The sequence below is a fragment of the Grosmannia clavigera genome, assembly GCF_000143105.1.
Source record: "Grosmannia clavigera kw1407 unplaced genomic scaffold GCSC_140, whole genome shotgun sequence".
Taxonomy (NCBI): Eukaryota; Fungi; Ascomycota; class Sordariomycetes; order Ophiostomatales; family Ophiostomataceae; genus Leptographium; species Leptographium clavigerum.
The window spans coordinates 569,500-596,876 of record NW_014040801.1 but is presented as its reverse complement, the minus strand read 5'-3'; the positions used below and the strand labels follow the sequence as shown (position 1 = coordinate 596,876).

The 27,377-nt window shown below is 57.1% G+C and overlaps 11 protein-coding genes across 11 annotated transcripts; 6 read left to right on the top strand and 5 right to left on the bottom strand.

Annotated features, from left to right (window-relative positions):
* Window positions 1-5,656, top strand: CMQ_663 (WD g-beta repeat protein; the record flags this gene model as incomplete). Its single annotated transcript, XM_014317742.1, has 5 exons — window positions 1-310; window positions 372-498; window positions 559-870; window positions 925-2,265; window positions 2,332-5,656. The coding sequence occupies 5 exons, from the start codon at window positions 1-3 to the stop codon at window positions 5,654-5,656; spliced, it is 5,415 nt and encodes a 1,804-aa protein (XP_014173217.1).
* A 1,226-nt stretch (window positions 5,657-6,882) lies between these two features.
* Window positions 6,883-7,878, top strand: CMQ_505 (uncharacterized protein; the record flags this gene model as incomplete). The annotated part of the gene is made up of 1 exon (XM_014317584.1): window positions 6,883-7,878. One exon carries the CDS (start codon window positions 6,883-6,885, stop codon window positions 7,876-7,878), a length of 996 nt encoding a protein of 331 aa, XP_014173059.1.
* Window positions 7,879-7,950: 72 nt separating this feature from the next.
* On the bottom strand, window positions 7,951-9,621 carry CMQ_1063 (pseudouridylate synthase 3; the record flags this gene model as incomplete). Its single annotated transcript, XM_014318142.1, has 2 exons — window positions 7,951-9,084; window positions 9,187-9,621. 2 exons carry the CDS (start codon window positions 9,619-9,621, stop codon window positions 7,951-7,953), a joined length of 1,569 nt encoding a protein of 522 aa, XP_014173617.1.
* Window positions 9,622-10,168: 547 nt separating this feature from the next.
* Window positions 10,169-10,912, top strand: CMQ_1161 (Rho-like protein; the record flags this gene model as incomplete). Its single annotated transcript, XM_014318240.1, has 3 exons — window positions 10,169-10,239; window positions 10,308-10,542; window positions 10,631-10,912. 3 exons carry the CDS (start codon window positions 10,169-10,171, stop codon window positions 10,910-10,912), a joined length of 588 nt encoding a protein of 195 aa, XP_014173715.1.
* A 20-nt stretch (window positions 10,913-10,932) lies between these two features.
* On the bottom strand, window positions 10,933-11,437 carry CMQ_627 (calcitonin gene-related peptide-receptor component protein; the record flags this gene model as incomplete). Its single annotated transcript, XM_014317706.1, has 2 exons — window positions 10,933-11,232; window positions 11,294-11,437. 2 exons carry the CDS (start codon window positions 11,435-11,437, stop codon window positions 10,933-10,935), a joined length of 444 nt encoding a protein of 147 aa, XP_014173181.1.
* A 1,127-nt stretch (window positions 11,438-12,564) lies between these two features.
* Window positions 12,565-13,856, top strand: CMQ_937 (ribose-phosphate pyrophosphokinase; the record flags this gene model as incomplete). The annotated part of the gene is made up of 2 exons (XM_014318016.1): window positions 12,565-13,413; window positions 13,476-13,856. The coding sequence occupies 2 exons, from the start codon at window positions 12,565-12,567 to the stop codon at window positions 13,854-13,856; spliced, it is 1,230 nt and encodes a 409-aa protein (XP_014173491.1).
* Window positions 13,857-15,313: 1,457 nt separating this feature from the next.
* Window positions 15,314-16,903, top strand: CMQ_1723 (amino acid transporter; the record flags this gene model as incomplete). Its single annotated transcript, XM_014318802.1, has 4 exons — window positions 15,314-15,605; window positions 15,675-15,725; window positions 15,773-16,754; window positions 16,807-16,903. 4 exons carry the CDS (start codon window positions 15,314-15,316, stop codon window positions 16,901-16,903), a joined length of 1,422 nt encoding a protein of 473 aa, XP_014174277.1.
* A 95-nt stretch (window positions 16,904-16,998) lies between these two features.
* On the bottom strand, window positions 16,999-18,327 carry CMQ_1401 (endonuclease exonuclease phosphatase family protein; the record flags this gene model as incomplete). Its single annotated transcript, XM_014318480.1, has 1 exon — window positions 16,999-18,327. The coding sequence occupies one exon, from the start codon at window positions 18,325-18,327 to the stop codon at window positions 16,999-17,001; it is 1,329 nt and encodes a 442-aa protein (XP_014173955.1).
* A 2,472-nt stretch (window positions 18,328-20,799) lies between these two features.
* CMQ_1539 (uncharacterized protein) lies at window positions 20,800-22,377 on the top strand (the record flags this gene model as incomplete). The annotated part of the gene is made up of 1 exon (XM_014318618.1): window positions 20,800-22,377. One exon carries the CDS (start codon window positions 20,800-20,802, stop codon window positions 22,375-22,377), a length of 1,578 nt encoding a protein of 525 aa, XP_014174093.1.
* A 272-nt stretch (window positions 22,378-22,649) lies between these two features.
* On the bottom strand, window positions 22,650-23,669 carry CMQ_665 (nuclease s1; the record flags this gene model as incomplete). Its single annotated transcript, XM_014317744.1, has 1 exon — window positions 22,650-23,669. The coding sequence occupies one exon, from the start codon at window positions 23,667-23,669 to the stop codon at window positions 22,650-22,652; it is 1,020 nt and encodes a 339-aa protein (XP_014173219.1).
* A 1,374-nt stretch (window positions 23,670-25,043) lies between these two features.
* Window positions 25,044-25,733, bottom strand: CMQ_1233 (gcn5-related n-acetyltransferase; the record flags this gene model as incomplete). The annotated part of the gene is made up of 1 exon (XM_014318312.1): window positions 25,044-25,733. The coding sequence occupies one exon, from the start codon at window positions 25,731-25,733 to the stop codon at window positions 25,044-25,046; it is 690 nt and encodes a 229-aa protein (XP_014173787.1).
* Between the last annotated feature and the right edge of the window lie 1,644 nt (window positions 25,734-27,377).

The following is a 27,377-nucleotide window of genomic DNA, read 5'->3' as shown; positions in this document are numbered from 1 at the left end:
ATGGTCCGCCATTTCGAACCATGTGCCTCAACGGCTGGCATGTTCTTGTATGCCCAAGGCAACTCCATCGTCTGCTGCCACCATGACACACTCACAATTGAGCGCCGGTTTTCTGGCCACGCCGATGAAGTTCAATTACTTTCCGTCGACAACATGAGCGAGCGTGGCGCTGGCCGTCTTGTTGTCAGCTATGATGCTAGCCAAAATGCCATTGTGTGGGATATCATGTCTGGTACTGAAGTGGCGCGGTTTGCTTCGTTCAGCAACCTGACAGCTGTTTCATGGATGCGAAACGGAACCGTTGCTTTTGGTGAGTGTGAATCAGGAAGGTGCATATGACGAAAGTTGTGTTCGTTGCTAACGACATGTAGGCAACGATTCGGGCACAATCATCCTGTTTGAGCCAGAAACGTCGGAGCACATCTCGTTCCGAACAATACATCAGATAGCCGTTACGGCGCTAGCACCAGCGACTGACTGCCGGACTTTTGCTATAGGGTAAGAAATACATTGTCTAACCACTGACAAAGGGGGCTCCATGATACTGACATCTTCAAGGTACCAAAATGGCTCACTTCTGGTTTGCAACCTACAACCGAGATTTACTATTCTACATAACCTGTCCACCTCCCGAGGGCCGTCACCAATTGTAGGACTAGCCTGGCACGCGTCGTCGTCCAGGCAAAGGTCCGACATGCTGGCTGTGCAGACGTACGACGGCGACCTTCGTGTATGGAGTGTAGCCAAAGCACATCAAAGTGCAGACCCTGCAAAGGTTGTGCGCATATTGCGGCGCACAGAGAATTTTGCGCCTGGGGCAAACTGGATGGGCTGGTCGAAGAACGGCCGTATTATTCAATTCTCAGAAGGGTAAGCCTGTATCCTGCAGTCACAATTCGGCCAAGAGACTGACCGGAGCATTAGCGAGACACTGTCTTGGGATGTTCGGACAAAGCACGTCACATACGACAGCATTCCTACCTTGGAGAATGTCAGAGGTCTAAGCGTGTATGGGCCTGGTGCGAGTCTCTTCACACTGGGTGCCAACAACACGGTTCAGCAATACGACCTGAATGCCCCGTCGGTCCTGGTGGCAGATGTCCAGCACCCGGCAAACCTGCTCCCACCGTCGCCGCCTGTCTCAATAGAAGAGCAGGACAAGGTGGCGGCCGCAGCAGCTGCCGCAGACGCCTCATCTTCTGAGGCAGCCGCGAGCACTTCGGCGGCCAACACGTCCGAGTCTGAGATTTCTATTCATCTGGACGGTGGAGTATCTGAGAGCGATGAAGACCACATGTCGCCCTTTACACGCATGATGCACTCTTCACAGGCGGTCGATGTCGACTCAGAAATAACCCGGACGGCCAGCCGAACATCCTCACGCAGCCAAATCTCTAGCCAGTCGTCAAGATCTGGCCATAGCAGTCGCACTCCCGGCCGCTATCAAGAGTCGGTGTCCAATGTATCACGTGGCCAATCGGAGAACACCTATCTGTCTGTGGGCTCGTCGCTCAAGTCAGTTGCTTTTCAGGGGTACCCACAACAGCAACAGCACCATCGGCAGCGCCAGTCGGTTTCCTACAGTGTGACTACCGGAACATCGTCTGCCTTGTCTGCGACTAGTAATCGAGGTGGCATGGCACGGCCATCGCGGCTGCGCAACGAGATTCCGCGCAGCCCAGACGATGCCAAGGTGCATGATCTTTTCAAATTCACACGCAGCCGGCTGAGCGATGTCCCATACCGAATGCCACCAAACATCAGCAACTCTCGACTCACCAATGACGATCTTCGATGCCAAATGCTGACTACCGTCTTTGGCTGGCCACGGGATATTGAGGATCTTGTGCGAGATGAGCTGAGCCGTCATCCTGCTGGATCTGCAAACCGCATCCTGCTTGCGAAGTGGCTCGGCGACATGGATGCCGATATAATGTCGACGAGCTCGGAGACGATGACGTCATCTGACTGGATGCTACTCGCGCTCAGTGGCATCGGAGGCCAGGCTAGCCAGCACAAGCTGGGGCGTGCATACACGCAGCGTCTGCTGGAGAGTGGTGATCTACATGCGGCAGCCACGATCATGATTGGCATGGGTGACTTTAACGATGCGATCGAGATCTACGGCTCGCACCACAAATACATGGAGGCTCTCATTGTAGCCTGTCTCTTCTACCCCTCTGTTTGGGAGCGCCAGTCTCACCTGGTCAAGAAATGGGGCGAATGGGCTATCAAGAACGGCCAGAAGGAGCTGGCTATTCGATGGTGAGGCGCATTTTCGTTTCGCAGTGCTCTGTCCCATCTGAACACAATACTAACTGCTGCACCTAGCTTTGCCTGTACCGAAAAAGAGTCGACAGAGCCGTGGACATCGCCTTCGGCTGCGCAGATGAACTTCCCTTCTATCCAGGCGACGTTGCCAGAGGTGCTGAGCCCGCCGCTGTCTCCGCCGAGTGTGATGCGTGGTCCACAGCGAAGCATTGCAAAGTCTTCGGCGCTGCGGCTGATCACCAACTTTGGCGAAGACAATGCCGCAAAGGCCAGGTTCTTCTCCGGTCAGGAAGATGATGGGGCCACACCCATTGCTGCAGGTGTAACCCCGATCATGGATTCGGCCATCTCGCCGGCTGCCGGCAGCAACAACGGAGTGACTACAGCTTTCCTGCGCCCGTCGCAGCGTAGCACCTTCAACACGCCCAATTCTGCGCGCCCTGGCGGTGGGGGCTTTTCCAGACAGCGCCTGCCATCCATTGGCGAGGCACCGGCTGACGCGCTTCTCACTCGAGATCTTCTCAAGGGTGTAACCGCCGAGTTGGAGCCTCCAACACGTCCAGTAGAGGGGGTCGAGAAGCTGCACGCACGCTCTGTCTCTCCCAAGGCAATGGCTTCTGACGACCTTCATCTCGACAATGCCAGCAGTGGTGCCAACTACATGGTTGGAATGATGCTACAGAGAGCTTCGACATCGAGCCCGCTGTGCAGCCGGAAGGAGCAACCGCCGCCGTCACCTTCGCCTGCGTCTCTGGTGATGTTGATGGAAGGCCGTACCAGCCGAAACGGACCTCGAAACCGCATCCCACATGGCGTTGATCTCCAGATTGACCCCAAGAACGGTGCGGCAGTGGCAGCGGCAGCAGCAGCGGCAGCGGCAGCGGCTACGTCACCAGAGCAGTCTATCACGTCGTCGAGCCGTTACCGGTGGCCAACTAGACGGCGTGGTCCTGCCTCTGTGAGCAGCTCTATCACATCCAACTCGAGCGCTACTCACGGAGCACGGAGCTACCGCCTGCGCAACGGAGAAGCCCTGAACACGGGCAGGACTCTGGACGACTATATCAACAGCCTGGAAGCGGCCAAGTCGCGGGCGCGCCCCAGCAGCAAGGAGCGTCAGCGTCAGCGGTCTCGTGAGGCGAGCCGGCGCCGTCGACCCTCTGCGAGCACTGGCACGGACACCTCTGGCGCACCGACGCCAACTCCGTCAACACATGGTCGTGAGATACCGGCAGCCGATGACCGCAGCTGGTCCGGATCGCGGGGCTATGCCGGCTCGAAGAACAGCGGCAAGCGGTCGCCGAGTTCGCCGGTACCGATGTCGCCAGAGGACCTGCTCAACTTGGGTGCGCCGAGGATGTTTGGCAGGGACGAACAGCCGGCGACTGGTGCAGGTGTGGAGATTGCTGGACTCACGCTCACGAAGTCAGCAACGCCAGTGCAGCACGTCTCCCGGCCTTCGTCCAAGTCACGTCCCACGAGCCGTACTTCGAGCCGTGGGCGCACTGCCGGCAGTCGTGCAAAGAGTCCTGAGCGCAAGCCGCTGGCACTGACACTGGATGTCGGGCGTGGCCGGCTGAACAATCGCTCTGGCTCTGCTGTGCGGTCGCCGTCGTCTCCGCTGCCGTTCTCGAGCAACGCAGCTGCCTACTACAACTCCGAGGACGATGACGACTACAAGAAGGCTGTTGATGAACAGGAGAAGTTCCGCAGCCGCGACAGGGCCAACTCAAACCGGGAGCGTAGCTCCAGCCGGAGCCGTCGTGAGGCCTCGCCGGGGTCTCTTCGGGCACGAGACAGATCGCGCAGCCGTCGCCGGCCGACACCCACGGCCGATGCAGCAGTTGCTGCCACCGGAACGTCCACACCGGCACCACCTGCATCCCGGAAAGAGCGGGGTCTGCCCGGCCCACCGCCGGCCCCTTCGGCTATCGCAGTGGCTGCAGGCATTGGCATCGGCATCGACAGAGGCCACACGCCCAATCTCTCCGAGGACAGTGGCCGCAGACGTGCGTCGTCGTCAGCATCCAACAAGGGCAGCATGGGCGACCTCAAGCAGCTGTCGATGGATGAACGTGCCCTGCGCAAAGCAGCAGCCGCTCGGGAGCTGGAAGAACGGCGCAAGTCGCTTGTCCGGCGACCACTGGTGCCGCCAGTCATGCACCCTGATATGTTGTCCCCGGCATCTGGGGTTTTTTTACAACAGCAGCAGCAGCAGCAGCAGCAACAGCCACGTGTGCCTGAAATGTTCGAGCTGAACATGCCCGACAGGTTCATGGCCCCCATGGATCTCCCGATGCGTAGCCAGTCAACCGACCCGTCTGCTCAGCAGTCCAAGACGACAACCCGTACGAGCACATACAGCATGTATGCGTCCCGTGGCCAAAACATTGGGCTTCCAGCGACACCAAAGGCTATGCGGCTTGTCAGGGAGTCTGGTGCTGGAGGAGTACCGAGCGTGCCGCCCATCCCAACCAACTACACGTATCAACGGTCGCCGCCTGCATCCGAACACAACTCGCCCAAGGAGAGCGCGCCGAAACGTGCCGAGACTGCAGACAACACGCCGGTCCCTACACCGGCCCCGGCTAAGGAAGAGACTCTGACTCTGCTGCCGTCGACAGTGTACCAGCCGCCCAGCCGTTCTGCTATTCCTCGATCGATGTCGGCGCCTCCCGTGGAGCTTTCTTCTCCGCGGAAGATGGGCCGTGTGCCGGAGCTCGTCATTACGAAATCCGCCCATGACGAGAAAGCGTTGCACGGCCGACGACCGTCGCTGGATGACGCGATACCACTACCAGAGCGACCACCAATGTTGAAGGAACTCGCCCATCTGGCCATGCCGCCACCGCCACCTCCGGCACCACTTCCCTTTGGCGTGAGCCAAAACCCACATGTGGTGTATGGCGGAAACACTTCTGGCACGATCGAGGTGGTGATGGACGATGGCGAGGTTCGACCGATCTTCACCATGTCTCCCCCGCCCCAGACGCATCACTCAGGATCGATTCCGCCGCCGCCACCTGCACCACCGATGGCACCGGAAGGCATGGAAGGCAGCGGGACGCAGTCTCGTAACGGACACCGCCGTGGTCGCAGCAGCACTGATAACTCTATCGCTGGCCGCTTCTCACGCGCCACCGATCGCATGCGCTCTGGCAGCCGCGGCCGCAACAACTTGTCGGCGGCCTCTCGCACAAAGTCACCCGAGGCCGGCTTTGCTCCATACGAGAGCATCCACAACCCCGCAAGCAGCCGCCAGCCGGAGATGGCCTATGTGCCGTACGAGAGCGTGCTGCCACCGCCAAACTACGTCATCCGCAACAGCCCTCCGCAATCTCAGCAGCAGTACCGTACCGGACTTCATCAGAGCGAGATGATCTGAATGGATTGTGCGCTGCAGGAGCCTCTCTATTTCTTTATCCCGCTTTCCGCCTTCTTCCCCTCCGTACTGACGACTTATCATGCTTTCCTTCACTTCTTCCCTGCATGGCGACCGGCGTTGAGACGCGTCTACATCCCACTAAACGGCTATGCATCTTCATGTCGCCGGCCTACTTTTGTTGCGTTGGTTTCAATGATTTCGCTCTCTGGAATAGGCCAAGGTCCCTTTTACTATCGCACATTTTGCTTAATCCTTCTCTTCGCTGCCCCCCTATTTTCGTTCTTTTTTGTTCTTTTTTTCGTTCATGCAAACTTTAACGAGCCAAATTGGATTTATGATCGTGATGGGAAAATTGTACAGCTCTGAAATGGAAAGAGAGACTGGTGAATCAAGGGAGATGGAGATACCATAATCATAACAAAAAAAGAAGTCCATAGTCGGGTTTGGTTGCTGATTTTCCTACATTTAAATATGGTTGCCTCACGGTTCTCTTCGTCGGCTTCAGAATCCGGACATTTCATTTAGTCAATTGAATTTCAGTATGAAAAATTACAAGCATGTGGGCGGAAAGCACCAAAAAAAAAACAAGAAACGTGGGTCACAGGTCGATTCGAACGTGTGCGGGTTTGGGGAGCAGTACAGTGTGCAAAGGAAAAGGGAAGACAAAAAGACAAAAATGGAAGTTGACTTCCTCATCTCAAACCCCGTTCCAACTCAAGTACGATCGTAATCCAGTCCGCCACGCGACGGTGAGGATGTCTCTGCAGAGTGAAGCCTCCCTGAAGTATCATCCCCGATTGCTTAGGGCCACAAATTACCAGCATCACAGGTTACCCGTGCGAGTGGGCGGCCACCGCGGCGTTCGCACTGGGCGACGTATTGACCCAACACAAGGCCGGACATGGAGCAAAGGAAATTGAGAATTGCAAGAGTCGTCCCCCTTAGACCATTACAGCCATGAGAAAATTGCGTCTTAGTAGTATTATATAGGGTCCCCTATACAAGTGGGGCACTGCTTCTAGCGTCAGGTTAGCCAACAAGGTCTAAAGTCCAAAGCAACACGGTTGGCTCAACGAGCTCTGTGCCAATTGAATTCGCATTGTCGCCAGCTCAGATGGGTTGCGCGAAGAAAGCCCGGTAGACACGAAAGCGATTGATGCGTCCCGATTATTGAAGCGCGACCGAGACGACTGGAGAGCGAAGGGCGAAGAGACCGTCCGTTGGCCATGGCGTTTAGCACGCCGCACCTGGAGATCCGGCGGCCGTCGCCGACGACGGTCGAATTTACGGTGACGACGCAGCCACGGCGGACGGGCTGGACGGGCTGGGCGATGTGTGTGGCGGTGGTGGTGCTGCGTCTGCTGTTGGCGGCAGGAGTGGCCGTCGCCGTCTGGGGCTGGGGGCGATCGCAGCCATGTCTGGGGGGAAGGGGTGGATTGACGACGACGACGACGACGACAACGAAGCACAGCGTCGACGCACTCGTCGGTCTGCTTGCGGCGGCGGCAGCCTCGACGCCGGCCTGGCTGCTGCTGCCGCTGTGTGCTGTGGCGGCCTGGGCCAGCGTGGCGCGCGTGCACACGTCCGAGTCGCTGCTGGTGCTGCGCGGCCTCGGCATCCAGACGCGTTCGACAGGCGCCACGTACGTGGGCGAGCTAGCGTCGGCCCTGGGGCTGGCGTGGTGGACGCTGACGTCGCCGTGGGCGCTGCTGCAGGCGGTGGTGGCAGCAGGCGGATCAGGCGGATCGGCTGGATGGATGAATGGGCTGACAGAACACGCCCCGTGGGCTGCTTCTCTCGGCGGCGACGACTACGAGCCCAGCCCGGCGGCGGCGACGCGCTTCATTCCGACGGCCAAGCTGCAGGACCTGCTCGTCAACGAGGCCTTTCTCGGCTTCGAGGTGCGCTACTACCTCGTCGCCGTCGTCGGCGGCACGGCCGGCACGATGGGATGGTGTGCCGATGGTAGCGGTGGCGGCGGCGGAGCCGATGGTGACGGCGAGCACTATGCCGACAGCGCTGCTCCTTCGTCCCAGAACAGGTCCAAGATGGGCGACAACGCCGACAGAAGAGGCGGCGACCGCGCGCAGACGGCCGACGGCGACGACGAGGACCATGTCGTGGTCGTGTTTCCGCAACTGCTGCCCGGCCTGGACATTGTGCGGACGGTCTGGCGAGAAGCACGAGTCTGTCTGTACGAGCCGGACGGACAGAAGAGCTGAGTGCGGGCTCTGGTCTTGACGCTTCCTATTTTGCAATTTATTTTTATTTTATTTTCTATTGCACCCTATATCTCACTCTGCTGTCATGGCCTCGTCGGCCTTGGCCTCCTCCTTGCGGGCCTTGATGGCGGCACGCCAGTTGCCGGTCTGCCGCATGGCGTCGGCGCTGTCGAAGCCCTTCTGACGCGCATAGCGGTCGTTGACGTCGTCGGGAGCAGCCAGGCGCGGCCGCTTGAGCAGTGGCACATAGATGCCGGCCAGCCGGGGGCCGTCGCCACCTTCAAACACGTGACTTTTGTTACCGGGCGGGCCAGGACAGGCGATGCGAGTGGTTGTGTGGCTGGTGGTTGTGTGGCTGCTCTCTGCCACGGTCACGGGTCCGGCCGTGACAAGGTCGAGCAGCCGGTTAGCCAGGATCTCGTCCATCTTGGCGGTGCGCCAGCCGCGCCAAAGGCCGTCGATAAACATGCGGCTGGGCGGCTCACCGGCGTCATCGTTGTCGGCGTGGCCGACGTAGAGCCATTGCAGGCTGTCGGACCAGTTGCCGGCAGTGGGACTGTCGACGCTGTCGTCGACGCCGGGGAGGCCGAGGGGCGGGAAGATGCAGTCCCAGAGCACGAGCGGGGTCTCGTCAGCCATGGGATAGTTGGGCCGGCCAGGCTGTGCGGCGACGCCGAGCAGCTGCGAGACCACGTCGGCCGGCTCGCGACCCTGGCCGACGAGGAAGAGCACGGCCACCATGTGGCGAATCTGGTGCCAGAGGAAGGCAGACCCGCGTACGTCAAAGGAGTAGACGCGGGGGAACGAGACGGAAGAGGCGGAAGAGGAGAGACAGCGCAGCGATGAGTGCACGTCGGCCACCTCGGTGATGCCGGCCGCAAAGATGCGCCGCTCAAAGTTGGTGATCTGCTTGCTGGGGTCGACCTTGCAAAAGTTGCGAAAGTCATGCAGGCCGACGAAGCGGGTGGCCGCGTCACGCATGGCGTCAATGTCGAGCCAGCCGTCGGGAGGCTGAGAGGCCGAGCCAGCCGAGGAGGTTGGCCCTGGCCGGCTGCCATCCTCGGTGAAGTAGGCCGGCTGGGTGAAGAAGTAGCGGTACTGTCGCTCGCGGCACGAGAACCGCGCCGAGAAGTCGGCCGGCGGTGTTGCACACCAGGCCAGAACGCGAATGTCGGGCGGCAGCAGCCGGTTGAGCACCTTTGCGTACTGAATCTCACCGGTCGGATCGGATCCGGTGACGTCGTTGAGAGCAGCAGCAGCAGCAGCAGCAGCAGCATCAACAACATCGGCGTCGTCGCTTTCAGTCACCACCGCTCTCTTGTTGCTGCGCACCCGCAACGCCACCACCTGACCAAACGCGCTCACACCTCTGTCCGTCCGGCCGCACTTGCTGTACTCGCACCGCACCAGGTCGACCTCATCGGCCGATGCGCCTGGTGCCGGAAACACCAGACACGCCTTTGTCAGTGCCTTCCACAGCTCTTCCTCGATCGTCGGCAGCGCCCCCGACGGCTGGTACTCGAACCCGCCGTACCGCTTGCCCAGGTACGCCAGCTTCAGCGCGATGAACCGGCTGGCATACCGCGACGGGTCCATGCTCTTCTTGGCCTTGGGCGTGGCTGTGGCGGTCGAGGTGGTCGTGTCTGCGGCTGCCGGCCGCTGTCTGGCCTTGGCCACGTCCTGCTCGAGCTGCTGCACCCGCCGCACGAGCGCCTCCTTGGTCCAGCGGCTGTAGTCCGCCATGCTGCGGCGCTGTGGAAGAAGATGAGGACGGAGAGGAGAGGGGCGCGAGATGGACGGATAGGGACGCAGACAGGCTGACACGCCTCGTCTTGCGGCTGCTACTGCTGCTATGCTCAACACCAGCTGCAGACGCAATGTCTTCATGCGACTGTCGTCATGTGCTCTCGGCTGCTGCTTTGTTCGACGCCGGAAGAATGGTCGCTTCTAGCAATTCATCCCTCTGCACTTGCCGGCTTTCCGTCGTGAAATAGGGTCGTGCGCTGTTGATGTGCAGCCGCCACGGAGAATCCGGATTTTTTCTTCTTTTTTTCTTTTGTCGCAGTGCCACCAGTGTCGTCTGGCCGCCGAATCAGAGACGCTGTCCTTACAGCGCCCTTCTTAGCGATTGGCCTAGCGTGCTGTGCCCTACAAATCGTATAAATGGCGGTATCTCCCGCCCAAACTCTGCTGCAATATCGACCTGTACTCGTCACTCAATTCCTGCATAATATGGACTGAAGTGAATGCTCAACTATCTCCTATCCGCACAACTGCGCGCACAGCATCAATGGCCGACCTCCAGACAGTTTCCATCCTTTTGCTCGGAGACGATGGCGTCGGCAAGTCGACCTTCTTATCGTTCGTCTGCCGTAACAGTCCGGACTTATCCACCAGCTGCTCGTGCTAACGTTATCTTGCCCCTCCAGCCGACTGAGCTTGCTCCGACGTGAGAGCGGCCTGGCTAGCGACAAGTCCGCGCCACCGCTTCTCCGGGATGGCGACCAGCCGTTTGTGCTCGACCTGCGAACGTGCCTTGTCACCCTCCGCCTTGAGTTCTCCGACACGGCCAGCCCCGAGAACTGGCGCTGTCTGCGTCCCGACATGATCATCATGTGCTTTGACATCAGCAGCCGGCCAAGCCTTGCGAGCCTTGCGAGCCTGGTAGGCCATTTCTCTCTCACTCTCTCTCTCTCTCTCTCCTCCATCCATTTCCTCTCGCCCTGCTGAACCGGACCAAAAAAACGACCAGTGGATCAAGGAGATTCGCACCGTCTTTGCGCACAGCGACTCGCTGCCCATCCTGGTGCTGGGCCTCAAGCGCGACCTGAGGCGCGAGGACGACCCGGCCGGCGTGGTCTACCCACAGGAGGCCTACGCCATCGCCCAGCAGATGCGCGCAGACATGTACCTCGAGTGTTCAGCCGCCACCGGCACCCTCATGGCCGAGGTGCTGGAGGACGTCTGTCGCCGGGCCGCCGGCACGACCACGCCCGAGGGCGGCCAGAGCGAGGGCACCTGTCGGGTGATGTAGAGAGAGCAGAGCGCAGGTTCTCAAGCAGTCGGATCGTCAGCCTCGTCGGCCTCGTCCTGCACCGGGAACTGACCCAGCACCTCGGCCACGACGTCGAGCACCTCCGACTGCTGGTCCTCGCTCAACCGCCCCTCAACCTCCTCGATGCACGCGTGCAGCTGTGCCGGCGTCTGCGGCCGCATGTTGATGAGCATCACCAGCTCGCCCTTGGCCAGGTCGTAGCCACGCAGCCGCTCCACCACGCGGCCGATCGCCTCGGCGCTGTACTGCGTTGGTTGCTGACTCAGCGGACCCGGAGGCGCCCGGAGATATTGGAGGACCTGACAGAGAGAGCAGCATCAGCATCAGCGCACAGGCAGACTAGACGTCTTGTCGACGTACCTCCTGCACGAGCGTCTCGAAATTGTTGTTGGCACCGCGGCGACGGCCGTGCTTTTCGCGGCCCTGCCGCTCGCTCCGCTTCGCGAGGAAGTGACAGACCTCATAGTTGGTCAGAATGGCGTTTTGTGCCTCGAGGACCTTCATCGTGGATGTGGGCGTGCGTGTTGCAGATGCGTAGATGCAACTCCAGTCTGCAGTCGTGTTGCAGACAATCAAAAAAAAGAAAAAAAAGAAAGAGATGACAATGCTGACCAATCAGGACTTGGACAGACACCATATGCCCCGCTACAGCTTTTGATCCAGCCCCACCGCCTTTCGGCCTACTGACATGGTAGCAAAGGTGGAGGAGGAGAGCCTCGCAACTGCCTCCAGCATCTATTTGCCTCTAGCATCCCGTCATCTCCCGGATGGCCTCTGGCTTCTGGCCTTTGACCCCACGAAGAGGAGGTAGCACTATTACTGGGATAAGGACAGGGACCCAAAAAAAGACCATCCCTTTGTTAGCACCTCGTCACCGCCTTCCCGTAGCTGCTCTGCCTCTCTGCTCCGTCTCTCCTTCCGAGGCTGTTGTGCTCTTTTGCTTCGTCGAGAGCGGTGACTTCTCTCTTCTCCAGCCCCTAGTAGCGCTATTGGGACTTGTCCTTTAGCGTCACCCCCAGTTGCCACCTCCCTGTCCTTCAACTACTCCGTAATTACAGCCAACAATACTGTGTCTGTGTCCCTCTTTAGCCTCTGCGGGCCTTACTTTTTTTTTTCTCCCATTGCCCGCCTGCCTGTCTATTTTCGTGTACTAATTACCTCCGGTCATTATTCATCCTTTCCCCCATTTTTCCTTCGCTTTATTCTCTTCTCGTCTCGTGGACGAAGCCCTGGTCCCATTGGCATTCCACCGTTCCTATTCGCTTTCCTCCGACGTTCTGGGCCTGGTTTTGCTTGGGCGATTGCGTATCCTCGGTCCTGACCGCCTTGATTACCGACAAGAAAAATGTGCCACAATTTTTTTTTCTGCCTCTACTAAACGATATCGGCCACACCCGAACTCTTTCTCCGAAAAGGATCGAAGCAAGGCCACCCCCACACGCTGCGGCATCAGAGTGCCTGCGCACAATTTTCCTCGCTCGAACACGTTCTTTGCGACCTCGTCGATCCGTGTGTGTTGACGCACAACTCGAAAGCCTAGGCGCTTCCTCGCTCTCCTCTCTCCGACTCAGTCCACGTCTGCCTCTGAAACAAGACCTCGGTTGGGCTGCTCCTGCATTGGCTGCGCAAAAATGGTTCGCAACATCGTCGTCCTCGGCGGGAACTCTCACCCGAACCTGGTCGAGAGCGTGTGCAACATCCTGGGCATTCCGCCGTGTGCCCGCACTCTCTCTCGCTTCGAAGTCGGCGAGAGCCGCTGCGAGATCAAGGACTCGGTCCGTGGCAAGGATGTCTACATCATCCAGTCTTGCGGTGGTGACGTCAACGACCACTTCATCGACCTCTGCATCATGATCTCGGCCTGCAAGACAGGCTCTGCCAGACGGATCGTCGCCGTGCTCCCGCTCTTCCCCTACTCCCGTCAGCCCGATATACCGTACAACAAGCCGATCGCAGCCAAGAGTGTGCCTGCGACTCCCGGCCCCAACGTACCGGTCAGTGCAACGCTCACGGCCCAGTCCGATCTCACCACGGCTCTCGCCATTAATGGGCACAGCGAAAACGGCACCGCCGCCGGCTCTTCCTCGCGCAGCCACACCGGCTCCGTCTCGTCGTCGCAAGCTGCGGCTGTGCCGCCCTTCACTACACACGACTATGACAATTACGCTACCGTCAGCCAGTTTCAGGCGAAGCCTGGCTACAAGCAATGGGTTGCCCAGGCCGGCATCCTCGTGGCCAACCTGCTGACGTGTGCCGGCGCAAACCACATCATCACCATGGACCTCCACGATCCGCAGTACCAGGGCTTTTTCGACGTTCCCGTCGACAACCTGTACAGCAAGTCGCTGCTGCAGCGGTATATCCAACAGCAGATCCCGGACTACCGGGACGCTGTCATTGTCAGCCCGGACGCCGGAGGCGCCAAGCGTGCCACGGCCATTGCTGACAGCCTTGGCATGGATTTTGCCCTCATCCACAAGGTGCGTGGCGATTGTGTTTCCTGCGCCTGATGCCGACCCTTGCTAACCTTGCTCTTGTTTAGGAGCGGCGACCGATCAAGATCACTGACCGCCAGAGCTCGACCATGATGCTCGTGGGCAATGTGACTGGACGCGTGTGCATTCTCGTCGACGACTTGGCCGACACGGCGAACACGATAACACGAGCGGCCAAGCTGTTGAAACGCGAGGGCGCCACGTACTGTTACGCGCTGCTCACGCATGGCATCCTCAACGGTGACGCCATCGCGCGCATCAACGCCTCGGTGATTGACAAGATCGTCTCGACAAACTCTGTTCCGCAGACCCAGCACCGCGCGCTCTGCTCCAAGCTGGACGTCTTGGACATTGCACCGATATTCGCAGAAGCCATCCGCCGCGTCCACCACGGCGAGTCTATTTCTGTCCTCTTTCAGCACAACTAGGCGTTCTTGCTCTTGCTATCATGCTTATTTTATTGTGTGTTTTTCCTTTTGTTGTGCATGTGCATTGTGCCTTTGAGCTGGCGATCTGCTCGGAATTTGGGCGTGTGCCGTCATTCACCCTTTTTGCTCCATTGGGAGGGGAGAGGGAGGAGGACGGGCCATTGTTCCCGAATCATTGGAAAGGAAAGTCGGCATATTAGAGGCTGCCGTGTTTGCCATGCCCAGGCATTCTTTTTTTATTAAACGCACAACCCATTCTGGGAACTGGCTTATACACTCAGAACACATACATCGGCGTTTAGAGAAACCAGACACCTGGAGAAAAGAAGAGTCGGTATTGTGGGCGGAAAGGGTGAGGACGTGTTTGCTTCTGTTGGCAAAAGGCAAAGCTCTTGTACTCGATCTTAGTGATCTTAAAAGATCCATTAAGAAGAAGGCCGAGACGCGTGTCCGTGACCATAAAGGCTTGTGACGGGTCTTTGGCCCTTTTCTTTCGGCCAATGTGCCAGAACAGCAGCTGTCTTTGCCCACCAATGTCACTGACTCTGTTTTTTTCTCCATCAACTGGTCTGCTTTTCATTATCTTGGGAACACGGCTAGGAGCTGTTCATTTTGGTTTTATAGACGCATAGAAAGAAAGCTAAAAAGCATATACCCGTAGTTTCGAAACAGCTCCTGCCTGCTTACGCTGGACTTGTTTTGCATAGAGATAGATAATGAGATAATGTTTATCAGCTGACCGCCTTTTTCTAAAAATACTGTCCGAGAGAACGAACTCGAGCTCGATCTTGACTGACCGCCCGGCACATCTACACATGCCTGATGTGTGGGCAGGACCCAACCGTGTGCTCGAGACCTATCAGTGGCATTGCCAGCTTAAGAAAAGGGCTTGTGGAGAGTGGAATAATTCTCCGCCCCCACCCTGGCAGAGAAGACACGATATTCGCGGCTGGATGTCTGCCGTCTCTCTGTAGCCGTCTTGACAGGGGTAGTTGCTCGTGGCAAGCGGCCTCTAAAATCTGACGCGATGTCATGCTCCTATCTGTGGGCTTAACACTCTAATTAGTTGCACGGGGTACGGAGTACGGCACATAAAGAGAGGGCCTGAGCGAGAGAGGCCACTTCTACGGGCCTGCTACCAGGCGGTAATGAGTTAAGACTGGGACATGTTATGCCTCTTCGGGCCTGGGACTACTGACCTGCTATCTCTTGCTGCATGGCCGATGACGGTGTCCGGACCGTGCGAATTCGGACTGTGCGGCCTGACGGTGGCTGGTCCTGACGACGAGATACCGCTATGATAGCCGCCGATTGCGGTCACCTAGTACCAGTTCGGCCGGCCGCTGTTGGGGTGCCAAGGTGCTGTCGGCCTATATATTCGCGGCAGACTTCCGCCCCACGCACAGGGCTCCTGGCCGGTTGCATGTTGCTTCTTACTGCCGTTTCTGAACGCGACCATGGCAACACTCGAGAAAGGACGGCCGGAGACGGTGTCTGACAGTATCGAGCCCAACATGATGGTGGGCAGCAACGCGCCCAGCCTCAAGGGCGAGGCCGAGACGTCGCACGAAGTGTTCAAGGACTCGGCCGACGGGGTCAATTTCCGTACGGTCAGCTGGCAGAGCGCCACCGTCGTCTTCCTCAAGATCCAGTTCGCCATGAGCATCCTGAGCGTGCCCGGATCTCTGTCGACGCTCGGGGCCGTCGGCGGATCTCTGTCCATTGTCGGATGGGAGATCCTTAACACCTGTTCGTGGCATCGGTTCTCTATAGAGTTTATAGAGGATGCACGTTCTGCTTACTGATGGACGAGAACAGACACCGCCTTGATCCTGGGAGAGTTCCGCGACAGACATCCGGAATGTCACAGTACGTGAGAGGGAGGAAAGAGGAAGGAAAGAGCTAACATCGAGCAGCACTCGCCGACATGTGTGGCCACATCTGGGGCCAGTTTGGCAAGGAGCTGGTCGGGTTCCAGATTATCGTGGCGCAGGTACTGATCTCGGCTGGTGGCATCGTGTCGGTCTCGACGGCCTTCAACGCGCTCTCGGACCACGGCGCCTGCACGGTCTGGTTCGGCTTTGTGGCTTCGGTGCTGATCACGCTCTTCTCGTCCGTCCGGACATTCTCCCGGCTCAGCTGGCTGACCTGGTTCGGCTTCTCGACCTTTTTCATCTCCGTCTTCATCTTTGTCGTCGCCGTGACGCAGCAGAATCGACCGGCTGCGGCGCCCCAGACGGGCGACTACGATCTCGGTTACGTGGCCGTGGCCTCACCCGGCTTCGTGGCCGGCATCATGGCGAGTTCCAACATCTTCATCAGCGGCAGCGGCTCGTCCATGTACCTGCCCGTCATCTCGGAGATGAGACGGCCGCAGGACTACCGCAAGGCCGCCCTCGTGGCCAGCGTGCTGATCGGCGCCATGTACCTGACCTTCTCGCTCGTCATCTACCGCTGGTGCGGCGTCTGGCTCACGACCCCCGTCTTTGGCAGCGCCGGCACGCTCTTCAAGAAGCTCTGCTACGGCATCGCCCTTCCCGGCCTCGTCATCGGAGTCGGCATCTATCAACACGTCGCTGCAAAGTACATGTTTGTGCGTATCTTGCGCAACTCGGTCCATCTCCAAACTAACACGGTCGTCCACTGGTCCGTCTGGCTGGGCTGCAACCTCTCCCTCGGTATCGTCGGCTTCGTCATTGCTGAGGCTGTTCCCATCCTCAACTATCTTCTCAGCCTGGCCAGTGCCCTGTGCTTCGCGCCTTTCAGCCTCACCTTCCCGGTCATGCTGTGGATGTATGACTTCAAGGGCTACCGGAGCGGCTCGGCCGTGGAGAAGAGCAAGTATGCCTTCCACATCGTCGTCGCTCTCGTGGGCGTTTTCATGTTGGTTGGCGGAATGTAAGTGTTGCCCTCTGACGGCTTGCTATAGCTCGAAACTGACTCTGTCTAGCTACGGCGTGGCTATGTCCTTGAAAGAGGCTTATGCAGATGGTCTTATTGGTGGTGCCTTTAGCTGCGCTGACAACTCTGGATATATCTCGTCGTAGAATCACGGAGGCCCGAGAGTTGTCGGTCCAAAATTGTGTATATATACAAGTAATGAGTAATGCTTACTAATCCGTTACTAATCAAATCATCGCCTTCACTTCTTTCCATACACAAAGGCCAGCTGGTCCACCTCGTCACCATCCTGGCCGACGAAGCCGACAATCTGCCAGCCAGTCGGGGCGGTAAAGGTAGCACAGTCAGACGTAGCGGTGCCGGCCGTCAGAGTTTTGCCGGAGCTGGTGGTGGCCTTGATGTAAAAGGCGCGCGTCTCGCTGTTCTTCTCGCCCTGGCAGAGCTCGGCCGAGACCCAGTACTCAGTAGCGCCGAGGGTCAGTGAGGCGGCCGTGCCACCGGTACCGCCGTGGGAGAAGACGGTGCCGTCGGTGAGGGTGAGGCCGACGGAATCGAGGCGGGAGGCGCCGGAAAAGGACAAAACGGAGGGCTTGGGCACCTTGCCGGCAGCGATGCGGCTCTTGAGAGTAGGCAGGTCGGAGAACCAGCTGCCGTGCGGGCCGCCCCAGAAGGAGGACTGGCGCAGGCTGTTGGACAGAGTCCAGTCGAACGAGACGGTGATGGGGTTGTGGTCGGTGAGAACGCTGCCGTTGGCCTGGAGGAACTTCTTGCTCTCGTAGTTGAAGTAGGTGGCTTTGAGATCGACGACGGCATTGCCGCGGTAAAAGACCTTGTCGACGGTCTCGCAGGTGTTCGACGTCGTCGGGTTGTCACAGAGCGTCTCCACGGTCGGGTTCACGCCGGCACGCTCGAGCTGGACCCAGGCGTCGGTCAGGCCGTTCTGGCGAGCAAAGACGGTGATGTTGTCGGCAGCACGGGTGTAGCGGCTGTTGGTGTCGCCAAAGACGAGCACGGCATTGCCGACGCTCCAGGTGTCGATGTAGGCGGCCACCTGCTCGAGATTGGCAGTACGTGCCGTCTCGTCGCCCGTCTCGGTGCCGGCATCTGCGTGCAGGTTGTAGAAGTCGGCAAAGACGCCGCTGTCGGCGTCGATGATGACGCGCATAAAGGTGAAGCCCTTGGGCGTCTCGCAGTCGTTGCTGGACGCGTCCGAGCACGTGTTCCACTTGACGCGCGTAAAGTCGACCCAGTCAAAGCTGGCCAGCGTGTTGAGCCCCGACCCGATGGCAGCGCCGCCCGACGTCGCTGTGCGGTACTTGTGGTTGTCGGCCGCGTAGATGTACGCGTGGTAGTTGAAGTCCTCCTGCACGTGGATCACGTTGTAGCCGTACTTGGCAAAGTCGGTCCCGATCGTCCCGGCGTTTGTCTTCTTGTCGCCCGTCTCGTCGTTGTTCTGCAGAATTGCCGGCAGGCCGGCTACGTTCATCGACAGCACGTTGAACGAGCCGGTCGTGGCGGCTGCTGCCGTGCCTGCGAGCGCGGCCACGAAGAGGGAGCAGAGCGATGCCATGGTGTCGATGGAGCGAAACGATTGCTTATCCTGTTTGAAGAATGCTGGCTGGATTCTGGTCTGCCTTCCAGACGGCACATCGCCCTGCTTTTGTACCTCTTTCCCCCCATTGCCTCGTTCCCAATCGATGGCGGTAAAGTTACCGGTTTGCGGCCGGTGACAGCTAGAAAACTGAAAACAACCCTGGAGGCTGGCCTTTCTCCACACCAATAGTGTCGAATCGTGCGAGCTGGGCTGCTCGCTAGCCTGTTGTAGCAGGCATCTCCGTTAGCAATCTACCCTGGCTGCTCCACCGGCGGGGGTCGTGGCCACGCTTTGCCGTTCATGCGTTCTGCTCGCCGTCCGCCAAGCTTCCAGGCAGTAACTCTGGCACAGCCGCTGCTGTTGCTCGTGTCCGTATAGAAGCTCATGTTTGTCCCCACGTGGGCTGTCTGCAATACGAGCCCGCGGTGGCAAGACGAATGATAATCGGACGGTGAAGTCGCCTGTTTGGGTAGCATTTTCTTGGCATCCACTGCCGGTAGAAACGCAAGCCCCCAGCGCTGCTGCCTATTTTGAGGAGCATTGAAGCTTAATATGTGTGCGACATTTATACAGCTGCTAGGGAGGAACATTGGTGGTGAAATAGCTGCCAGATCAGAGCTTCCAAGCACCGACGGTGCATATCGCTCGTGCTCTAGATGGCAGCACGTGCTATTTGTTCATGTTAAGCTTTGGCCACACTATGACAGGAGCTTCTGTTCCGTCTTGCGCAGGACCGACAAGCACGAGTGCTGGTACGATCTTCATGCTACGTCGTATAAGGACGAAGAGCAGGCCGGATTTGACATGGTGCAGTCAACCTTCGTTTCTGTAACCAGAGAACGATCCTCAAAATACGGAGTATCTACATACACGCGCCAGCAATCGCCAGAAACGCCATGACAATCCGGGCCATGTGTTTCAATGTTTCGGGCATCTCCAATTCTCCGAAAGACTGCCGATTGACGTCGCAAGCTGTCAAATGTTTGGCGAAAACACGTGTGGGATTACGATGCCCTTCCCACTCTTAACTTTGGGTCGAATGCGCCTGCAAGCCGAGTTGGCGGTTTGTAACAAAAGAACACCACTCGTTGCAGCCAACTACCAAAGCCTCACCACGAAATATTGAAAAGCTGTTGTAAGGCTGTCCAGGCCTAGCTGCATGCGAATATCATCTACGAAGCGCATTAGCGAGTTCAGCATGGCATAATGCACCTATGAAAATACCAGAGCGCCTGTGCTCTGCGACGGTAAATTTAGGTGAATAATACTCCGTAGACAAATGGATATGCGACAGGTCGCATGATTAGCTGGCCTGCTAGCCATTTTTTGAGTCCTCTTTAGGCAGGTAGACTGCGAAGATTGCGGAAAGCGAGGCGCAAGAGTTGCTATTTATTCCACGTCTATGCATACGGAGTAAACATCCGATTGCATACCTTAAAGCATATGAAAGCTTGCCCCACACTTGTCATTGACAGGGATCACAGTGGTCTGTCCTAGCCTATCACTTCGTTAAGCATTGGCAGGCCGAGCATCATTGCCATGCATCGCATGGATGGCACTGCCCAAAGTAACATCTTATGTTGAGACATTGACTTTATGAAGACGAACGGCCTCGTTTTGCTGTTATCCGCATCACGGAAATCGGGTCCCAGCATGAGTCCGTGTGAGCAACAGCTGACGGCCAGTGCAGAGGAAGAAGAAGGCGACCTCGAATGCATTGTGTACTTGCTCTTCAATTCCAAAGATGGGACCACGTCACGGTACCGGCTCTGTGAGAGCAGGAGGGCTCGGTAGAGGTACGGTTGCAAGGAACAACTGCTTTGTGGCATGCTACAACTGCATCTGTCTGGTGCAGACCAAGGTCTCTTCCAAGCCATTGGCTGAGTCTGTGAGACTGGCAATCACACACACGGCCGATAGAGTCGAGCATGGGACCGCTATTCCAGCTTATCACTAACGCCATCGGTGCTCGCAAGGAGGGCTGATCCGCAACGTTCGTATCAAGCCGGGATATCAGATCGACACCACAACGTCTGGGCTCGCCTTTCAGCTATTTAAAGTTGCGTTTCGATATCGCCATCTACCCGTTGATATGGCCCTTTCTGGCAACCGCCAATCGAACGTGCTTGCCGTCCTGAAGCTGGAGCCGGTTTGCATAATATGGCCGACAACCCGATTAGTAAGCGAGAACTGAAGAGGGTTCATGGGACATATCGTCAGGATTGGTTCTTTGGCAATATTGTTGGGCGGAGTACTCCGTACCTCTGAGCTTTGCATTTAAAAACCCTGTACTACGTACGGAGGACTAGGTGGGGTAAGCGGCCTGTGCCGCACAGTTGCAAAGTATCAGGCTCAGGTAAAACTTCGTACGTCGTACTGAAACTATCTTACTTTGTATCTTGCCTTGCGTACTCCGTAAGGTTTACGGCACGCGCCATTATCACTGCGATGGATCCACTTCCTTCTGGAAAGACTACTCTTGCAGATCTCCCCTTGGAGTTGTGGTTCCTGACGTGTTCTTTCTTACCTAACCGGGACATCAAGTCGTTGAGGCTGGTAGATCGGGCAGCTTGGTCGAGGACCGCGCTGCGGCTAAGCCGGGTGTTTCTATCGGCCAGCCCGCAGGATATTGACGTTTTCCGCAAGATTGCAGACCACGAATGCTTCCGCAGAGGAATCACGGAGATCATCTGGGACGATGCCCCTTTGCCAAACGGCCTAGAGGAAGAGAGGAGAGACGATACGGCGACATACGCGATTAGAGAGGACAGCTATCCTGGCTGGTTTTTTAGGAGCTGTGAGTACAACAAGAGATGCCTAAGGGAGCATTACAAGCAGAACCGACGCCAGGCGGAAGAGTTGATTGCCGCGATGTTGCCCGTGACAGAATCGTGGGCGTATTTTCGGCGTTGGCGCGAAAAGCAACTACGCGTGATTTCGACGGGATCCGACGCGGCTGCCTTTGCCTACGGACTACGGCGATTTAAGTCTCTGCGAAGAATCCAGGTGACAGCGGTGGTACACGGGCGCACGATTGGCTTCCCACTGTACGAAACGCCGGCGATTCGGGCGCTTCCCAGGGGGTTTAACTACCCGCTTCCCCGTGGCTGGATTGAGAATGAAGAGAGCGGCGATCATAGCATCAACGCCGGTTTCGACAGCGCGCCGTACGCTAATCCTTGGCCGTGGCGTGGAGTGCGAATCTGTCTTTCACAGCTGGCAAAAGCTGTCGCTTGCAGACAAGAAGGCGACAAAACACCGTGCCGGATCACAGACCTCTCGCTTCAAGATGATATCTACGACGTAGGCATCAACTCCCGGATGTTTGAAGAAGAGCTGTGTCCGACATACGACAGCCTGGTCACAAGTCTTCGTCGACTAGACTTGCGTCACTTCCACCTATCGCTGGCCGTCGACGACCAAAGACATCGAGACTGGCAGGCGTTTCGCAGCAGACGCCTGCAGAGCGCATTAGCAGCCATTGGGCCGATGCTCGAGAGCCTGACGTTGGGCACAAACTTGCTGGCTAACATGGCCAGTATAGACCTGGCGCATCACGTGCCGTTGAAAACAATCTTCCCACCTGGTGTCGCAAAGTGCTGGCCGCGCTTAGATACGCTTCGGTTGTATGGCTTCTGGGTCACAAAGACCGATGTGATCGCACTTCTGGCGTCTCTGCCCAGGACTGTGCGGCGCATCATCCTAGGCGAGCTAGAATTTGTCGACGCGGAAGACAACTGGCGCGGACTGCTGTACGCGATGCGTGATACGCTGGGATGGCGCGAGCGGCCGGCAGCCGAACGACCCAGCGTGGCTATATTCAAGCTGACCGATAATAACGGCAGCCGGCGGCTGGGACAGTCGACGTGGGCGGATGCATCGACGAATGAATTCTTGTATGGGGACGGCATATGCCCATATGGGGATCTGGATGATCCCCTGCCCAACAAAATGACGGCAAAGGTAGTGACAGAGACGCGGGATGCGGTAGATCTTGCAAATAGCGGCACAACGTGGACCTCGTGAAGCTGATGGAACTGGGATATCGAGAGAGGATTCGGATCTGTTTCTAGATGGCTAACAGCTGCTCTGTGGCTGTGAGGCACGCTGGGGATTACAAATGTTCTCAGTGACGAAAATCAACTTTGGTATATTGGCTGTCATTTCTCAGAATATTCTATCATCTCGTTCCCATCGTAGCTGTCAAAATCACCAATCGTACGGTCCTAGAAGCAGATAAACTATGTACAATGAATACTCCGGTACGTTCTTTCGGCAAGCCACCCAGTGCGCAGTGCTCAGTGCGCATGGGTGCAGCACTCGCCGCTCATAGCAGCGCGTGCGAGCTTGGCCTTGCTGAGGGCACGGGGAGGCGGCAGCAGGTCGGCGCCGCTGAGATCAGGCTGGGGCTGGGCCATGGCCACGGGCTCGGCGGAGCGGCGGCGCTTGGTGGCGATGTCGGCTTCGTAGATCTTGTTGAGCCAGTTGGCGAGGCGGTAGCCACCCTTGGCGATCTGCAGCTCGACGGTGGGCACGACACTGTCGTAGTAGGTCGGGTAGAGGTCGCCCGACTGCAGGGCAGCAACGCCGTCGGGCATGACGACGGTGCAGACGTAGGCGTTGGCATCGGAAGCCCAGCGGGTGGCAGTGGTGATGGCGTCGGTGATGTCATCACCGTCGATCCAGGAAGCCTTGGCGCTCTTGTAGCTGCCGGTCTTGATGGCCGTCGTCAGGTTGGTGGCCCAGGTGCGGGCGACGGCGAGACTGCTGCCACCCGTCAGCTTCTCCGGGATGTACGTGTCCCAGTCGGCGTGCAGGTTGTCGGAGGAGTAGCCGTCAAAGGTGGTCGTGATCTCGTTGCCGCCCCGCTCGAGCGATTCGTCGTGCAGCGGCTGCGTGATGTCGCCCACGAGGTGGACCAGGAACTTGAGGGCCTGGTCGACGTTGGCCGCCGAGAGCGAGCTGCTGCTGACACGACGCGTGTAGTTGGCAATCGCGCTGATCGAGCAGCCGGTGCTGCCGCAATCGCGGTCGTAGTTGACACCACAGCTCGACGGCGGGCTGTCCTCAGCGTCGATGAAGTGGAAGGGCGCCGACCACTTGCCCGCAGCCGTGGCCCGGTACGAGTCCGCCCACGACGCGATGCTGGCCAGGTACGACGTCGACGTGTCCGAGAGCACGCCCTGCGCCCACGCCTTGGTGTCGGCAGTCACGAAATCCTGCGCCACATAGGCAACCGTGGCGTGGCCAAGAGAGCCCCAGGCGTGGGCACCCTGCAGGGTGGCGCCGAGGCCGAGAAGGACGGCAGAAGAATGCATGGTAGAGGGGGCTGGGCAGACAGGAGAGACAGCAGACAGCAGGCTGGAGACGGAAGAGCTTGGTGACAGGTCAGAGCCAAGACAAGAACGTTACTTGATGCCGCTTATATAGTCCATCACAGCTGCCATGCAACTGCCTCATTCGTCCACATCCGACTGCCGTGACGTCCTACATCGAGTTGCCGTAACGGTGCTAGCGGCCCTGCTAGCGACAAAGCTTATCGTGGTGGCCCCTGACAGGATCGACAAGGCCTGAGCCAGTGAGCGCAGGAGCCAGGAACACGGCATTTCGCCAGCGTGGATCTGTGCCCACAAAGCAAGCATAAGACGACAGCGGGCGGCCGCTAGCCTGGCTGACCGCCATCAAGCTTATGCCCAACCGGGAAGCTATCGGGCTCGGTCCCGAAAGAGGAAACTGCAAGAGGAAACTGGAGCCGCCACTGGCTTTTGGGATGAGATGAGCAGGACGACACTTGGCAGTGTCCCTATACGGCACAGGCCGAGACCAGCCCGCAACTCGCCACCTGCCGGTGGTATCGGCTCTCTCGGATGGAAGCGGTGCAAGACTGGGCTAATCGGGACCGGACCATCATCGTTCGTTATCGTGGCAGAGACAGGCCTGCAATACCCAGCTGCCTCGCAGGCCGAGAGAAAGGCCGTCGTGTCGATGTCATGTTTCTATTAGTAACAGTTCTGCATCCGATAGATAGAGTCCGATCACACAAGAGGTGAAATCAACATGTCTACATGCTAGTACAGCGCCCTTGTATAGACAGAGTTCCATTATGGCATGCTGATTTGCCTCGTTTCGAGTGACAAGACGAAGACGCGGGGAAGTACAGAACGTAGCAGAGAACCATAGGATGGACCGGCATGGATTACGCGCCTTGGTTTCAGCAAGAACCAACGTTCGCAGGCGAGTGGGCGAAGCGGTGGGGTTAATGGGACGTCGGTCGGATAACCACATTTCTCACGACGATGGAGCCGCATCCCGTTCCAACAATGGGTCTGCTATAGCATTTGACCGCGGGGACTTGGTCGAAGTCACAAAGTTCAACTTCTTTCTGCCAAGAGGTCTGAGCGTTCCAGGGGACCCACTGAAGGCACACACCAGTATACGTTTGTGCTGTCTGGAACGAGTTTTCTTCCACGCTGGAAAACTGTCAGTGGTGCTGAGCAGACAACTATAGGCTTATACTGTTTCTGTTATTTGGTAGCTCACTTAGGTCCATATCTTTTTCATATTTTCCATGATCAAGAAGCAGTCCCGTATTTGCTCTTCTATAGAAATCCCAGGTTTAACCACACATATGGTTGATCCGCATCACAAATGCTATAGTACGGATATCAACGCCGTCAAAGTACCATACTTTCTCAAAGTGGCCACTTCCCTGCTGCCTTGATCGTCTCCTTGGCTTGTGCCCAATGAGTGGTATCAAACTTCCAGACCCAGACGTCGAGGTCTTTGTCGTACGTCGCCTTGTGCATGCTCTCGCAAGCACCCAATCCGGCGGCCCGCATCAACGCCCGCCAGGGCTCGTTGGCAAGGTCCGTCTCGATGCGGAAGAGACCGCATCCCAGCTCGGTTTGCGCATACTCAACCATTGCGCTGAGCGTCTCCAGGCCGAAGCCCTTGCGCCAGTGCTTGTGGTCCAGCATGATGCCAATGTCCGCGAGGTACTGCTTTTGTGCTAATGCGATATTTGTGGTGGTATCGGCTGAGTCAGCTGACATTTCGTCCTGTTTATTCTCAATCCCCAAATAGACGGCCGGGTCGAGAAGTTGGAAGACGTTGTAGCCACCGTGGCCGATGAGCTCGCCCGTGTCGCGCAGGGCAAAAAACAACAAAGCGGCTCGGCCAGCCGCCGTTTTGTCGATGATTCGCTCTATCTCGCTGCGCGCCTTCTCGGGCGTCAGCTCCGTGTCGCGCACGTCAAACGGGAAATTCTCGGGCGTGGAGTTGTGGCAGTAGTGGGCATCGACGTCTGCAAAGGTTGGCGTCCGGAGGACGAGCCGGGGCGTGAGAATCTCGTGGGCCGGTCGGGCAAACTGATTGAGGATCATCGTGCTGGGCTGCTCTATGAGACAGTTTGGATCTGCAAATGTGCGCGTTTGCACAATTGAGAGTAGAGAATTAACTACGAGCTGAATGAAAATCTTGATGGAGGGGTCAAACAGCGGCGTCGTCTACCGTTTATACGCTTCTACGCTTCTACGATTGTGTCGACAAAATCAAAGGCCTACAGCATTCTCGTGTATAGTGAGTCAGTTCAATCAACAAGCTTATGTCGTATCGCATAGACAATATGGCGATGCAAAGCTGAGTCAGAAGTTGGCCTCCTGGGGGCACCTTCCTAATACGGCCACGCTCCTACTATCTCTGACGCATCGTCATATTTGCAGCTATATGTCGCAGCCACTCAGCCGAGTGTCAGTCTTCAAAAAACGGTATGGCCATTTTTAGGCCCTGAAAATACTGATAGTGCTGACAGGAGAAATCCATAATTGGCGAGGTCCACTTCATTGTTTGAGTCACTCGCGTAGCGAACTCAAGTTTGCCTAGTGTACGAGTTTTCCGTCCTGTTCTGTTAGCTTCTGACAGGTGAAGAAACATCATCAAACGGGCCCCTTGGCCTAATGGTAAGGCGTTGCTTTCCGGTTCTTGAACACAGCTGGCAAAGATTCTGGGTTCGAGTCCCAGGGGGGTCGAGTTATTTTTGATTTTGATACTTTTTGCACTTCTATCTGACCACGACAACTAGCCCAACAAGAGTCATGATAGCGAGAGTTTGAGTAGGCACTCATGCTAAGATGTAGTCCTGTAGACCTGATTAATTTCAGCTAGGCTGCAAGCAACTCGCTTTCTCTTTTGTCGATTGACAACATCGGAGATACATTCCTGGCAACGAGACCCACCAGACTGTTTGGCACTATTAAAGCCAACGATAATACTTGTATTCCGCAGGACTTGTATTCCGCAGGACTTGTATATATTCCCCGAGTCCATAGATCGGCCGCGCACAGCAGGAACCGTGTCCTAGCCACGGTATCCGACGTCGAGATACGCATCCCCAGTGCCTCGTGCCAGAGAACGCGCACTATCTAGGGCCATGTATATTCGTCTGATTTCTTACACTCGTAATGGACGGTGTCTTCTAGAACATATATGCGTGAACGCAACTGAAACTTGTACGTACGGCCATAGATACTGGAAAGCACGGGATCCCGTCCGCTCTCCCTTAGTTAAACCAGTAATCGGCGGATTAGTAGTTGGGTCGGTGACGACCAGCGAATACCCGCTGCTGTACGTTTTTTGTTTTTTGGAGGGTTCTTGGGATTGGCTTTTAAAGGTTTACCCCTAACTACTTTCTACGTCTTTCTTTCAGATAAAAATGTGTTATAAGTAGTAAATAACTAAAATTCGCATATTCCTTTTAGCTAATATTTTTTGAAAAGTCTTGTAAGCCAAAGTTCTTGCACAAAGTCTGAAAAGCTTAAACTATAGCTTTACCGGCTTTAACGTTTAGGACATCTGGAACATCGGCGTGCTTCTCTCCATCCATAAGAATATCAATCTCCTCTAGAGATCTTCCCTTTGTTTCAACCCAGAAATAGCTTACGAACGCTAGAGTAAAGGCGTTGAATGTTGCGTTGATCATATAAGTCTTCCATCCAATGGCATCAAAAGAGTATGGGAAAGCGAATGTA